At 44.4% G+C, this 16,537-nt stretch overlaps 1 protein-coding gene across 3 annotated transcripts in view; it reads right to left on the minus strand.

Annotated features, from left to right (window-relative positions):
• PCDH11X (protocadherin 11 X-linked) overlaps positions 1 to 16,537 on the minus strand; it is a 793,680-nt gene that overhangs the window by 719,157 nt on the left and 57,986 nt on the right. For 2 of the 3 annotated variants that reach the window (XM_056859144.1, XM_056859146.1), the window contains exon 2: positions 1,822 to 1,869. The exons of the other annotated variant lie outside the window; for it this stretch is intronic. In XM_056859144.1, coding sequence (XP_056715122.1) covers positions 1,822 to 1,869 — 48 coding nt within the window. The remainder of the gene's footprint in view (positions 1 to 1,821; positions 1,870 to 16,537) is intronic. 3 annotated transcript variants of the gene reach the window in all.

Raw genomic sequence — 16,537 nt, forward strand, 5'->3', positions numbered from 1 at the left:
TACTTGGATGGGAGACCCCCAAGGAAAATCAGGGTCGCTATGCAGAGGAAGGACAATGGCAAACCACATTGGTTAATCTCTTGCCTTGAAAACCCTACTCGGTTTGTTTGTCTGCAATGCAACATCACTTTACACACACATTTGGCAAAGAGAAGTAACAGTATTTTTAATAGAATTCCATTAATGTTACCTGTGCTTTACAGAGATGCCTGGACAAGATGTTACAAGTCCATACAATCTAAATTTCTATAAACCAGGGTGTACTCTGGACAAGAGGCCATGGTTAGGATGGTTAGAATATGGAGAAACAGAATGGTTTCCAATTGGCAGAGATGTCAGACAAGGATATATTTTATCTCCCTGTCTCTTCAATCTGCATGCAAAATATACCATTAGGAAAGCTGGATTAGATTTATATGAAGGTGGAGTGAAAACTGGGAGGAACATTAACAATGTGGGATATGCCGATGATACTATGTTACTGGCAGAAAATAGTGAAGACTCGAAACAACTACTGCTGAAAGTTAAAGGAGAAAGTGCCAAAGCAGGACTACAGCAGAACATCAAGACGACAAAAGTAACAACTACCGGATAATTACTCAGAAGGAGATAGAGACTGGGAAGGGCAACCATGAAGGAGCTAGAAAAGATTCTTAAGTGTAAAGATGTGTCACTGGCAACCAAGATCAAGTTAATTCATGCCATCGTATTCCCTATTACTATGTATGGATGTGAAAGCTGGACAATGAAGAAAGCTGACAGGAAAAAAGTAGATTCCTTTGAAATGTGGTGTTGGAGGAGAGTGTTATGGATACATGGACTGTCAAAAAGACAAATCTGCCATACTTTGGTCAAATTATGAGAAGACAAGAGTCACTGGAAAAGACCATCATGCTAGGAAAAGTTGAAGGCAGCAGGAAAAGAGGAAGACCCAACAAGAGATGGATTGGCTCTATAAAGGATGCCATGGCCCTCCATTTGCAAGATCTGAGCAAGGCTGTTAAGGATAGGACATTTTGGAGGACATTGTTTCATAGGGTCACCATGAGTCAGAAGCGACTTGATGTCACTTAGCACACACACAGATCTTGGGCAGATAATAGGCTTCCCCAACACCTAGTACCTGAGGGGTTTTTTTGCCCTGGAGATGCCAGGTGTTTAACCTGGGATTTTCTGTACGCAGAGACAACTTTTGATCTATCTACTGTTTACTCTGTCAGGAGCTCTGCAGGGTCATAGATAGAAATATGTCCTTCTCAGTAACTTGAGATGCATTAATTGTAGATTCCAGGGATTGAACCTGGGGCTTTCTGGAAGCAAAACATGTGCTCTCCATTCAGCCACAGCCCTTTCAAATGAAGATCTGCATGTGTGGCTGAGCCACTTGAGTAAACCACAGGATTCTTCCTTGTCACTTGTGGAATCATCTTGAAATGCAGGCCTTCTCAGTGGTCTTTCATGCATTTATGCTGTAGATCATTTATAACTGGTTAAACGAGATTAAATGTGTCACATGCATACGTAAACCAGATAATCCCCGAAACCCAACATCAAAGAAAATGGAAGGTGTGAGACATGATATTAAACACTCACATATAGATCTCTTATGGATATTATTTTTATACCATTTTGCCTTTAAAAACACATTTCAAAATTCAAGATTCCAAGTCATAAACCCAAAATTTGGAATAAGGGCCAGTTCCAGCAATGTACCTTGACAAAATGGTGCACATTAAAAATCAAAAGGGATTTTACACATTTTTCCCAATAAATGTTCCTCCCGCTTTTTTATTATTATTATTATTATTTGTGTATATTTACCTGCTCATTTGTAATGGATCCAAAGGTCCTTTTCGGAGCTGTTTTAGGCTGCCATGTAAATAAAAAAAATGAGAAAGTTTCTTTAGATGCTTTACAATAAAGCGGATAGTTTAAAACAGAATCTAACTGACTCAGTCTGGAACATTTAAATCATTTCCCCCTCTCTCCTAAACGGCCATGCTGAGACATAAGACTGGGCGTGCAATATCTAGCAACAGCCTACTGTAAGATTGACAGCACTTCAGTGTAATGAGCACTCACACCGAGGGTGGTAGAGAAACTCAACATGGTGATTTACAATAGAACCTTGGGGAGAAATTTATGCAGGACTAAACACGGACTTCCTTTCAGACACACAATGGGTGAAAACGCACGGTCGCTTTAGCCTCCTTTATTCCCTGTTTCAGCCAGGATCGAATGCACATTTGGCGAAACTCATGCGGTCGATCCTGGCTGAATCCTGGCTGAAACAGGGAATAAAGGAGGCTAAAGCGACTATGCGATTTCACCCAATGAAACCATAGTTTGGAGACTGGTCTGATGGATCACATGTTCCCACCCCCTCAAATCCCAAATGCTTCTACCTATCTGGGATTAGTGTTACAAGCGATCTGTTGACCCAGAAGTAATCCAAAGGGGTTTAGTCATGTATGCACTGTTCATTTTACCACTGTTCATTTTAACACAGGATGCTAGTAGTTACGATGACACAAAACTGGAAAGGACAAGGCTGAGAGGAAAAGCAAGAATTTAGGGGCCAAAGAAGCTCTTTTCATAGAGTTCACAGCTGCTGTGATATGGATTTCTGCTGATACTTTCAATTTAAATATTTTGCAAACAAAAAATAATATTTATTTGTGATTGGTATGAACCTGGTACATTTTCAGATTTCCCTTATTCTGTCTTATTGTTCTGCTTTGATTGGCCTCAGCAACTTTGTGTGTTGTTTTGTTTTGTTTTTTGAAACATAATTTGAGGTTTTATTTTGATTCATGATGAACTTTGTGCAAGCTGCCTTGAAGTTCTTGTTCCGAATGCAGGACTACAACAATTCTATTAAATAACTGAATAAATTGCTGCATTGACTTAAGAGAAGTTCAATTAAAATGGTTGGTTACATCAAGCACCCCCATTTGGCGATTTAAGCTACCAGCTGATAAGTCAATAGAGTGTAATTGGTCTATCGAATCTGACGGACCATCGGAATTACTGAAGTAAGTGCCGTCCTAGCACACTGGATTGCTTGTTCAATTTTTAGTAGAAGAAACTGTATAAAATACCGATCGCAGTATGCAGGGTAGAATATTGCTTCTATAAAAAGGAAATTACACAACTTTATGATTTTTTTAAAAAAAATCCAATATTAAGTGCAGGGGGCCATATCCTGCAATGAATCTCACAAGTAGAGACTCATCCCAGTCTGGCAAAATTAGGGTTTTACAGTGCGGGAAAATATTTTTAAACACTTTTTGTATGCCTGATACCATACTTTGGGAATCGGTTTTTGTCTACAGGCCTCACTGTCAGTTTTAAATGTCAGCAGACTACACCATACGCTTAAATTGCAAAAAATGAAACCAATAAAACCCCAAGTAGTTACATGGCCTCCAGATCCTGGATTTCAACAGGTTTAAGGGAGCCAGCGGGGTGTAGTGGTTAAGAGCAGTGGTTTGGAGTGGTGGACTCTGATCTGGAGAACTGGGATTGATTCCCCACTCCTCCACATGAGCGGCGGACACTAATCTGGTGAACCAGGTTGGTTTCCCCACTTCTACACATGAGGCCAACTGGGTGATCTTGGGCTAGACACAGCTCTCTTAAAGCTCTCTCAGCCCCACCTACCTTACAGGGCGTCTGTTGTGGAGAGGGGAAGGGAAGGTGATCATAAGCCAATTTGATTCTTCTTTAAGTGGTAGAGAAAGTCGGCACATAAAAACCAACTCCTCCTCCTCTTCTTCTTCTATCTGTGCTAACCGAGACCAGTTCCATTTCGGCTGTATCTAACAGCCCCATAAATCTGCATACCGATTCACACTTACTTGGGAATACATACTGCTGGACACAGAGGAACTTTCCCCCTTAACAAGTGTAAGGAGGAGGAGGAGGAGGAGGAGGTTTTTATACCTTGCTTGTCTCTACCAAAAGGAGTTTCAAAGTGGCTTTCAAATTCCCCCCCCCCCCCAAACAGGCATCTTGTGAGGTAGGTGAGGCTGAGAGTATTCTGAGAGGACTGTGACTTGCCCAAAATCACCCAGCAGGCTGCATGTGGAGGAGTGGGGAATCCAATCTGCTTCTTCCGATTAAGAGTCCACCGCTCTTAACCACTACACCATGTGGAGGAGTGGGGTATCAAACCCAGTTCTCCAGAACAGTGTCCACTGCTCTTAACCACTACACCACGCTGGCTATTGAAGGATCAGGCTATTAACATTCTCTGTGCCAATCCAATGACCTCTGTGCTCACACTGGTTCTAGAGCACACAGTAGTCCTCTGCAAGCCTGTGGAGCGATCTCGTATGTTGTAATGAATGACTCCACAAATAGTATCTCCATGTATGAAACACAGAAGTATCAAGGGATTCTTGTGACTATGACAGTATAGCCATGGTGCAATGCAATGCTGAAAGTTTCTACAGCTAGGAAATAACTGCAGTCAGAGTTGCTGAGAGTCATTAAGGACCAAAGACACAGGGTGCCCTCACTCCAACACAACCCAATCATCCTAAGAAAACAAGTCATATGACTGAAATGTTACTATCAACCTTTTTTATTACATTCATACTCTGCTTTTCTTTCACCATGGAACTCAAGGGGATGTAACTAAGGTTCCTAGAAGGTTTCCCATCAAGTCCCACATCTGCTTAGTTTCTGTCAGGCTGCTGCATTCCATGCTTAGGGTTCCCAACCTCCGGGTATTAGCTGGAGATCTCCTGCTATGACAGCTGATCTCCAGTCGATAGAGATCAGCTCACCTGGAGAAAATGGCCGCTTTGGCAATTGGACTCTATGGCATTGAAGCCCTTCCCCAAACCCTGCCCTCCTCAGGCTCTGCCCCCAAAACTTCCCGCAGGTGGCGAAGAGGGACCTGGCAACCCTATCCATTCCCCTTCCTCCAACAATACCCTAGTACCCAAGGAACAGGCTACTAGTTGGTTCCATTAATGCATAGCTTACACTACTGCCATTCCATTCTTCACGTTTATATCTTACTCTTTTTCGAAGGAGCTCAAGGCAGCATACACTGTCCTATCATCATTGTGTGAAGGAGGCCAGGATGAGAGAGAGGGGCAAGACCAAAGTCACACAGCTCTCCCTTCCCTTCCCTTCCCTTCCCTTCAGAGGCAGCTGGATTTCTAGCTGCACCCCAGCGGTAACCTTGCCCAGTTCTCCAAGCTACCAGGACCCTCCGAACTGTGTCCCTTTAGCACCTCAATGTCAGTGGTCCTGCCTAAAGCTGCTGGAATCCTCCTGACAAACCTGTTTGGCAGGCAACATATTATAGCAGCAATTTCTCATCTACCCTTCCTCTGGCTATTTCTTTCACAAGTGGAATCTTGCACTTTCAATCAATTTTCAAGGCACTTTAGCGATCATTTGCAAGTGGAGTTTGCCATTTCGCACTGTCAAATCCCGTTGCAAAGTGCATTGAAAGTGAATGATTCAGCATGTGTGAAAGTTCCCAATTGCAAGGAAGCTGCATTAGCACGATTGAAGCACCTGGCACATTTGGGAAATCCATGTTTCATTTTGTAAGTTTTCCGGACAATGGTAGATCCAGTGGCTTAAATGTCACTTAGGCCATTTATGCAGGGCTGTTTCCCTGCAGTCACCCCCGTAGAATGCTTCGGGGCATCTTTTTGATTATGCACACCTTTTCTGACTGTCAGAGGTCACCTCACTCTCCCCGCACATTTTGTCCATGTTTTCCGGATGCTGTTTGAGCAATAATCCGGAAAATGTAGGAAAAATGAGGCGACCGCTGACAGCTGGAAAAGACATGCATAATCAAAAGGAAGCCTCGAAGCATTTGGCAGGGGTGACCACGGGGAAACAGCCTTGCATAAATGGCCCTAGACTCTAAACATTTGTAAGAATAAAGAGGTAGAAAACACCAGGAATATTTTGAGCATACATTCAGGCTACTTGTACCCCTGCACTCCATCCTACTGTCAAACAAACACAGCAGTAAAGGTAACATGGTGCATTATCAAAAATCTGACAGCAAAGGCTCTTAAAACAATGCATACCACAACTGTAATTTGAAATGACATGAATTTTTGCCTTATATTTTGTTATCAAGCGAAGGGGGGGAGATCTATTTTTTCCTCCTTATTCAGAATTAGCAGAGGGAATGTAAAAATGTGCGATTTGTAAAGCATTAGCAAGAGACTGCCAGGAACAGATTAAATGCAAGCACATTCCAAACCAGAGTAGTGTGAATGTGGCAATGGTAATAAAGGATGCAGGTCCTCCGTCTGCTGTCATTTATCCAGTGTGTAATTCAGATTTTCATGCATTCTGAAAGATGAGGCCACATTATGCCACTTCCCTACTTAAAGCAGCACAGAGTCTCCTCTCCTGCTCTGCCAGCTAGGGCTGTAAAAAAAAAAAAAATTCGGTACAGTTCGGATTCGGCCGAATTTAGCCCTTGTGGGTTCCGTACGTGCTGAAGTCCGAACTCCCCCACTTCGGATCCGTTCAATTCGGCGGGAATTCAAAGTTCGGAAAAAAAATTCGGCCGAATAAAGCCATTAAAAACACAATCGCACCTTTCCGCGGCTCTGGGGGGGGCATTTTTGGGCTTAGAGGTCCCAAACTTTCAGCAGAGCTTCAAAGGACGTATATTGAAAGACTCCCCAAGTTTTGTAAAGATTGGGTCAGGGGGGGCTGAGATATGGGCCCTGAAAGGGGTCCCCCCACCCTTAATGTGCATCTCTCAGCAGAGCTTGCCGCCCACGCACAAAGCTCCCAGCCCCGACAAACAGCTGATGAGAGCAAGGGCGGGGCAGGTGCTAAGAACTTTGCAAAGCAACACAACTGAAAAGCAACACCTTTGCAAACATGCAAAGGGCGGGGCAGGTGTGAAGAATTTTGCAAAACAATACAACTGCAAAGCAACACAAGCATGCAATGCAACACCTTTGCAACAGTGCAAAGCAACACCTGACACCTGGGAGTTTGCATACCATGGAAAGGGACAGAGGCAGCTAGCTATGCATAATGAGCAGGAGGGGGTGGAATTTCTCCTTTTGCATTGGACTTGGGACCAGGCAGATGCATTCTTTAAGTCACCATTTGAAAACCAGTTTTGAGCAAGCATCAAAATAACCTAACTGATCTTATGAATGAGGAAAAACCTGAAGAATAAAAATGAAGCCCCCCCTCAAATCAGGGAGAGAGAGACTGGAGGGGGAACACACACCCCAGGCAGAACCGGCAAAAGCCCCCTTTGGCTTCCCCCCCCCACAGAAACTGCTCCCTCCCCACACACACACACACAGACTCTGCTTTCCCCCCCCACACACACACAGAAAAGAAAAATTATAGATTAAAGCCCCCAAAGGGGTCTTACTGTGGCTGTCTTCTGTTCCAGCACGAGGGGCTGGGAGGCTGGGTAATCCAATATGATTCCATTTGTATCCAATATAAGATCCATATGTATGCATCTCTCGAGGGTGATCCATTCATCCCAATAGGGAAAAGGGGAAAGCCCATATCTCGGGGGGCCCTCACCCAATGTTTACAAAACTTGGGTGGTCTCTTAAAAAGCCTTGTCTGAAGCTCCGCTGAAAGTTTGGGGTCGGCACACCCAAAAATGCGCCCCCTGCAGCCACGGAAAGAGAAAAGGGGGGAGCCGATATTTCAGCCCCCACTGAACCCATCTTTACAAAACTTGGGTGGTCTCTTAAGAGGGATTGTCTGAAGCTATGATAAAAGTTTGGGGGCTGCACCCCCAAAAAAGCATCCCCTGCAGCCACGAAAATGGAAAAGGGGGGAGAGGAAAAAGGGGTGGAGCCCATATCTCAGGACCCCCTGACCCAATGTTTACAAAACTTGGGGGGTATCTTAAGAAGCCTTGTCTGATGCTCCGCTGAAAGTTTGGGGTTGGCACACCCAAAAATGCGCCCTCTGCAGCCATGGAAAGAAAAAGGGGGAGCCCATATCTCGGGACCCCCTGACCCAATGTTTACAAAACTTGGGTGGTCTCTTAAGAAAACTTGTCTGAATATTCCCTGAAAGTTTGGGGTCTGTACCCCAAAAAATGCGCCCCTGCAGCCACGGAAAGGAGCAAATGTGCACAAGCACCCCCTCACACACACATGAGGATTTCCCTCTCTCTCTCTTTCCCCGGCCGGCCGCACATCAGCTGATTCCTCCAGTACTCAATCCTGACTGATTGGCCAGAAGAAGACCCAGCTTGGCCACCGATTGGCCGGGGGAGGAGAATGCTGCTTACTGAAGGTTATGCTGCTTACTGACGGCCCCGAATTGGCCGAATTTATTCGCGAACTCCCGAACTCGCTGAATTCGCCCCCCCCCCCGGTTGCCTGCCAGTTTTGAGTTCGGTTCCTCCCGAACTAAAAACCGCCGAATCAAGGGAAATTCGGCTGATTTTCAGTTCGGGCTGAACCGAATTGACAGCCCTACTGCCAGCTATAAAAAGGTGGACAACCTGGGTCTCAATTGATGGATACTTAATTGAGCATTGGTAGCACATACTTGATGTTGCTTAACACATTAATGCTTATCCTGAGTACACTGCCAGTGTTTAAAGTCTTGCTGTCGCAAGTAGGGCTGTGCATATTGGGTTTGCCGACCTGAAAATAACCCCCCCAAAAAAGGCATTTCGGCTTTTTCTCGGTTTATTTGGGGCAGAATATTGAAATAGAGAATAAAGCTTAAGCCGGATAGCCGATCGTCGAATCAGTCGAATAGGTATTCGGTTTATTCGGCCTTCGGCTTTCCCAAGGCTTTTCTCTATGGGAACCCTATGGGAGCTTTTTTTCCCCTCTTTCTCTATTGTGAACTTCACAATGTTCTTCTATGGAGAAGAGGGTGACCCCTTTGGGGGCCCCATAAAACTGGACCCTCTGACCTAAACTTTAGCAACCTTTGGGGTTCATGCAAGGAGAGTACCTTGTAGCTACCCTGAAAATTTGGAAACTCTAAAAATTCCCCCGCAGGAGCTTAAAAAAAATCCCAGTAGGCCAAAATGGACCTAATTTTTTTTCTGGAAAACTTAAAAAAAAAAAACGGAATATCTATGGGTATTTGGCTTATTTTAGATTTCCCCCAAATATCGGGTCCAATAAACCTGGACCTGAAATTTACCAAATTTTTTTGCAAGAAATTGCAAGAAAGAAAAAGTCAAGTTGGTTTTTATATGCCGACTTTCTCTACCACTCAAGGAAGAATCAAGCCAGCTTACAATCACCTTCCCTTCCCCTTCCCACAACAGGCACCCTGTGAGGTAGGTGGGGCTGAGAGAGCTCTAAGAGAGCGGTGGCTAGCCCAAGGTCACCCAGCTGGCTTCGTATGTAGGAGTGGGGAAACAAATCCAGTTCATCAGATTAGCCTCTGCCGCTCATGTGGAGGAGTGGGGAATCAAACCCGGTTCTCGAGATCAGAGTCGACCACTCCAAACCACTGCTCTTAACCACTACACCAAGCAGGCTCTCCTACACATGAAGCCAGATGGATGACCTTGAACTAGTCAAAGCTCTCTTAGAGCTCTACCACAATAGAAGAGGCGGGGCTTCTATTGTGAATGGGGAGTTTCTTCCAAGGAGCCCTCCATCCCCACTAGGGATGCTAGGCCACTGCTTGACACCCCTGGGGCAAGGGGAGGACTTGAGGTCAGGCTATGCGTTAATTCCACGTCCAGGCCTAAACCCAAATATGACATCAGCACAACTGCTGACACTCTTGAAACTCTATGGTTACCCAGCACAGAAAGGTAATACAACAGATTTTTCCAGCATGTCGGCTGATGCACTGATATCAGACGCAGGTTTTTGCAAGTTTGTGATGTTGAAATGTAGCACAATGTCGTTTCTGCCCACCACACACAAACTGTTCTCCTGCCAGCCCCGGAGACAAGGGCAGGTTGGGTTGGGGGAGCCAGTGTGGTGTAGTGGTCAAGAGTTGTGGTTTGGAGGTCTGGACTCTAATCTGGAGAACCGGGTTTGATTCCCCACTCCTCCACATGAGTGGAGGACACTGATCTGGTGAACTGGGTTGGTTTCCCCACTCCTACACATGAAGCCAGCTGGATGACCTTGAACTAGTCACACCTCTCTTAGAGCTCTATCAGCCCCACCTTGGCATATAAAAACTAACTCTCCTTCTTCTTCTCTTTCTTCTTCTTAGAGAATCCTTGCCCATAGCAGACAGCTGGCATCCCTAATCCCCATACATCCTCTTCTTCCCTCCTGTCCTCTTTGGCCCTGGACCAGACAAGGGTCTTAACTGGCTGCCACCACTCTGTTTCTGGGGCTTGACTGAGGAGGTCCCAGAGCAACCTCCCTGTCCACCAAGCAACTAACTCATTCTTTGGCCCTGCTGCATGGGCAAATATAGGGATGAGAGTCCAGGATGGAAAATGCCTGGAGATTTGGGGATGGCGCCTGTGAAGGGGCAGGATCTCAACAGGACCAAACAGCATACAGTCCATCACACAAAGCAGCCACTTTCTCCAGGGGAACTGGTTTCACAACCTGCTAGGGTTGGCAGGTTTCAACAAAAATACTGGACACCTTATTTGTTTGTTTGTTCGTTTAACAACACTCGTAGCTTGCTATTCTCACCGAAACTGAAGGTACATTACAATTTTTTTAAAAAAATATTAATAACAGTTTGATTATCATCAAGGACCTCCAATAAACAACATCGTAGGACTAGGATTACAGAATTAGGAAAGAGTATCTCCTTCCCATCCACTTAGATTTTCTTTCTAAAAATTATTATTATTGTCCCACTTGTTAGTGAAAGTCATCTGTTGTGATCAATTGGATCTTCTTCAGCCTTCCTTCCAGCGTCAACCTTGCAAGATTTTGCAGTGACGTTATGACATCCATGCAACTGATTTTATTTTTTGTTATTGTTGGGGAAATTCCCTTGGTTTCTCTGGGATTACGCAGATGTTTCTTTCAATGCAATGGCTTGAGTTTAAGGAAGCGGGCTGAGATGGAGAGCAAATAAGGATTGCAATGACCCTAAACGGTTTAAAGATTTTCCAACACTGCATCTCCCATGAAACCAAGCAATGTGTAATTAGATAGTATATGTTTATATTTTGCATGCAGTATGTTTGGTTCTCCTGCTTTGATTCCTTTTTATGTATTCGTAAAGCAATTAAAAATGCTTGGATTTCATATAAAAAACAATTCCAGCATTCTTTAATTTCTGGAAAAATTAATATTTTCAGCTCTTTAGTAAGCTGTAAACTGCCAGGAACCTATTAATTGCTCCAGGGTTGCTGCTAGAACTTGCTGTTTGCGTTGCCTTCACTGCTTCCTGGGCAAGGAGGCAGCCTTACCCACACTACAGAGTTCAGCTGATCTCCAGCCAATAGAGATCAGTTCCCCTGGAGAAAATGGCCGCTTTGGCAATTGGACTCTAAGTCCCTCCCCTCCCCAAACCCTGCCCTCCTCAGGCTCCGCCCCAAAACCTCCTGCCGGTGCCGAAGAGGGACCTGGCAACACTAGTCGGAGCGCCGAGAACTCAGCCCACAAACATCTTTCCGCATGAAAGTGGGGGGCAGTCAATGTGCTGCCATCCCCCTGTGAAGGCCACGTCCGTACAGTGACTGTTTTGCGTCTGAGATAGCTTACGACATGGGTCACTCAAGCACACCAGAAAGAACTGGTGTCGTCATGAAGACTCTCCATACAATCAGGAATCCAGGAATGCCAGCACCGATGGCTACAGGGTACTGCCTAGGCCACTTAGTCATTTCATTGCACTGCAAACTAATGAGCTTCGTGAAAAATATGCCAGGGGAACGCCTTCACAGTCTGTAAATCTGGTGCACCTTGGTAACCCCTGATATATTTGGAAGCTGGTTGCTTTGTCTTTTCTCGCTCAGATCAGTACAAGAGGGGTGGATTTTTTTTGGGGGGGGGGTAAAAAAAAGAAAATGTAGATGGAAGAATCAAGAAAGAAATTGTCCTCTCCATCACACGCAATTAGATATCCTGAGAGACTTTTACACAAACCATACTGAACAGGAGACTGATTCTGTACATGAAGGACAGATCAGTGTATCAGTTATGACGGTGCTTTGCTCTAAATACGCCAGTTTCTCGACAGCCTGAAGGGAAAATCAGCTGTCCCAGAAAAAAAATAAATCACCCTTTTCCCTCAGTTGTACAATGCTGCCATGAAGGGGTGGGGGTGGGATATTTGTTCTGGCATACTAGACAGGTTCCACTGCCATAGGGCTGAAGCCCAGTGAAGAAAAGATGTGTGAAAATGATGGCTTCTTTTGTAGGATTTTCTGGAACGACAGTGTATCCCTGGAATGGAGGGTGGGAAAGGTCAGGGAGATCAGCATGTCACCCAGGGAATAAATCAGTGGGGCTCAGAGATAAGAATGTTTGTATTGGGATTCCATTTATCATGGCATCCTTCTGGATCATTATCAAGGTTGAGCGTTGACGACACCAACAGTCTGTCAGTTCCTCTTCTACTAGTTGGGCAGACACTAGCATTTTGATGGCCAGGTTAGTGCGTTTCCCTACACACACACTCCATGACATTTATTACAAGGCTCCTGAGGAAACTGCCTTGCACATTAAGCTCCTGGACCTCTACGGGAAGCCACAAGATGAGATCATCAGAGGATGTGGAATCATCAAGTCATGGATGATTTCCCCTTACTGAAATCAACATCATGTTAAAGAATGTACATAATATTATCAATCATCAGGTCAGCTTCTCTGACTTGGGTTTTTTATTCCTGTTTCACTGGATTTATTTTACAGACCGGCTGGATATTTCTTGTGAACTCATTGCATGCTAGCCCTCCCCTCCCCCCAAGGAGAAGAGGAGTTGGTTTTTTCTCTGCCGACTTTCTCTATTTTTTAAGGAGAATCAAACTGGCTTACAATCTTTTCCCCTTCCTCTCACCACAACAGACACCTTGTGAGGTAGGTGGGGCTGAGAAGGCTCAGAGAGAACTGTGACTAGCCCAAGGTCAACCAGCTGGCTTCATGTGGAGGAGTAGGGGATCAAACCTGGTTCTCCAGATTAGAGTTCATTGCTCTTAACCACTACACCAAACTAGCACCACATTGGAGTTTAGTGCAGTGTACATGGTTCTTTCCTCTTCTCCGCTCCTCCATTTTACCCTCACAGCCACTCTGTGAGGTAGGTTAGGATGAGAGTGGATGGCTACCCATGGTCACCTAGGGAGCTTCCGTCTGCCCATGGTTGAGAGTGGGCGGGTAACAGGAACCATGGGCGGTAGATTGCCCGCCATGAGCGGGCAGTTGGGAACCCTAAGCTAGTACCTGGAGGTTGGCAACCCTATCCATAGTTATTAATTTTACCAGTTAATCTTTGCAAATGGAAATTTTTCCTGTGTGTGTGGGGAAGGTCTAGAATTTTTTTTCTGGGAAATTTTCTACCCAATAAATTTCCAGTCTTCTTCACCAGGGAATAGAAGTTGGGGTGGGGGAACACGTTGATACAAGCTAGCCTTAAATATTCTGGATAGAAGCATGAAAGCAAACCATACACCTTCGAAGACAACATTCTTGAGAATCCTGTAGCCCAACTGGAATACATGTATGCATTTGTACACAGCCAGATGCTTGTCAACCTGTCTTTTTGCGACATTACAACAGAAAAAAAGCAAACTGAAAGATGCAAGAAGTTTCCAATTTGTAAATGCAAAGCATTTTGGGATGCACACACTGATAATTGTTTAAACATCATGGTAAACCTCTGAATTTTAAAACTCTCTGCAAAATTCAATCAAACAAACAAACAGAGGAAATCATATGCTGAAAATCCTCTTTCTCAGAAAATCATTTCAAGCCAGGCAAATGAAAAAAAAATACTATTTTTTTTCATTTATTTAGGAAGGAATCATCTGATGTGCCTAGCTGGCTCTTGACATATTCCTTAGAAGGTGCCACTCGGCTGCCTACTGGAAGATAATAAATAACAACGCTTCAAAAGTTATAAATCTGATAACATTGCCCAGAAGAAGCGCCGAGTTACCAGTAAGTGCTAAAAATACTTCAAAATGAGATTGAATTCTAAAAACTGATTAAATAAAGCCTGTTTACTGTTGTGATCACAGAATGCTGTGGGAAAAAAACTTATTTCCTTTACTTCTCAAGTACCTGACTCATAAAAAGGCCAACTGGCTGTTCTTCCTCATGTCCCAAATGTGATTTGTAATCACTAAAAATTCATCTTCCTAAAAGTAGCCTGTAGTTTTAGATGCTTAAGGGGGAACTAATGCCAGAGGTGCTGGCGGATCTGAATACAGTGGTGCTGAGCCCCTTTCTTCAGATAATCAGAATCATATACTTGATAAGAGTGTTACGCCTCAACTGTATCTACACCAGCGTGGTATAGTGGTTAAGAGCGGTGGTTTGGAGCGGTGGACTCTGATCTGGAGAACCGGGTTTGATTCCCCACTCCTCCACATGAGCAGCAGAGGCTAATTTGGTGAATCGTGTTGGTTTCCCCACTCCTCCACATGAAGCCAGCTGGGTGACCTTGGGCTAGTCACAGCTCTCTTAGAGCTCTCTCAGCCTCACCTACCTCACAGGTTGCCTGCTGTGGGGAAGGGAAGGTGATTGTAAGATGCTTTGATTCTTCCTTAAGTGGTAGAGAAATTTGGCATATAAAAACCAACTCTTTCTCCTTTTGACACAAAAATATAAATTGCATACTATTTAACAGAAGTTCAGAATAAGAAAACAAAAAAATGATACAAAATAAATAATTGCAGGGTCAGTTAGCACAAAGAAAGTTACTTCCTTAGGGCTGTTTAGCTTGGAAAGAAGGCAGTTTAGGTAAGACATGATAGAGGTCTATAAAATTATGATTGGTATGGAGAGGGTGGACAGGGAGAAGCTTCTCTCCCTCTCTCATAATACTAGAGTGTGGGGTCATCTGCTCAAGCTGGAGGGTGAGATTCAAAACAGATAAAAGGAAGTATTTCTTCACACGGCACATAGTTAAATTGTGGAACTCCCTGCCCCAGGATGTGGTGATGGCTGCCAACTTGGAAGGCTTTAAGAGGGGAGTGGACATGTTCATGGAGGAGAGGGCTATCCATGGCTACTAGTCAAAATGGATACTAGCCTTGATGCATACCTATTCTCTCCAGGATCAGATGAACATGCCTATTATAAGTGCTTTGGAACACAGGCAGGACAATGTTGCTGCAGTTGTCTTGTTTGTGGACTTCCTAGAGGCACCTGGTTGGCCACTGTGTGAACAGACTGCTGGACTTGATGGACCTTGGTCTGATCCAGCATTGTCTTTCTTATGTTCTTATGTTATGTTCCTCATAGCAATGGGGTTCTAACTGCTGCTGTGGAAGCAGAAGCAATCAAAGTAGCAATGGTAGGTTTTCCCATATTTCCCCTGCATTTCCCCTGCTTTGTCCTCTGCAGTGGGTATCTCCCCACCCCCACCCCCCACCCCCCAGGCAGTAGAGGGCTTTCCTTTTTTAATTTTTTTTCTAATTGCCATCACTCTAGAAATACAACTCTACAGTCATATGTTGATTACCCTCCCCTCCCCCCAAAAAATCCCCAAAGCCCTTTCATGTGACATGGGGGCAGGCAGGAATGGCCACCATGGAAGTGTAGGGCAAAATTTCTCATCCAGATAGCATCCACCTGGTTTTGCTTCGAACTTTCAAACAACACAAAAAACATAGTGAAACAATTTTTGAAAGATAACTGCAAAACCAGGGAAAAGCCATAAACTGTACATTTCGCTTTCATAGCCAAGCTGGACCGAACACCTAGCGGGGAAGCAACTTTAAACTGCAACAGAGATTTTCAAGTTTCAGTAGTGTTGCTGAGAAATTCAAAGTTAAGCTCTAGCTTTAAGGTCCAAGTATTCATTTCTACAATGCAAATTTGGTAAAATCTGCATAAAAACAGAATTGCTCTAAAGCTCTAAACAGGCATTTTGCTTTCATCGCTGAGCATTCTCCCAATTCAGATTCTTTTTTTACAGTCAACCAAAGTGTACCTGGGGGAAATGGCTTATGTACAACTGGCAACTCAGACGTGTGCTCCCTTGCACATCAAAAGGAACACCCAGCCAGTTCAATGAGACACAGATGAGCATCCTCACATAGGTCCAGATGTATGTTAGATGTGCATCTGCATGGGAACTGCATGCAGAACACTTGTACCTGTGAAACTGTAATGGTCAATTTCCAGACAAATGTTCCCGATCAAGAAACAAGAGCCTATTTTTTTCCTCTTTCTCTCCAACAGAAGCACCTGGATGATTTGTAGTGACAATACATGAGATTATTGTCACCCTTGTTCATCCACTTCTTCTTTCATCTGCTTATAACCTTCACTGTGTGTCATGTTGATTTAAGTCGCAATCCTAGGACAAGACTCCTGTCTTCATTTGTGAAGAGTGGTTTTCACATGCGGGGTGGGGGGGGGAAGGGAATGAAGTAAAACAAAGTCACTTTTTCATAGTTCCGTTCATCCTCTCCTCC

Source organism: Euleptes europaea, chromosome 13 (assembly GCF_029931775.1).
Source record: "Euleptes europaea isolate rEulEur1 chromosome 13, rEulEur1.hap1, whole genome shotgun sequence".
Classification (NCBI taxonomy): Eukaryota; Metazoa; Chordata; class Lepidosauria; order Squamata; family Sphaerodactylidae; genus Euleptes; species Euleptes europaea.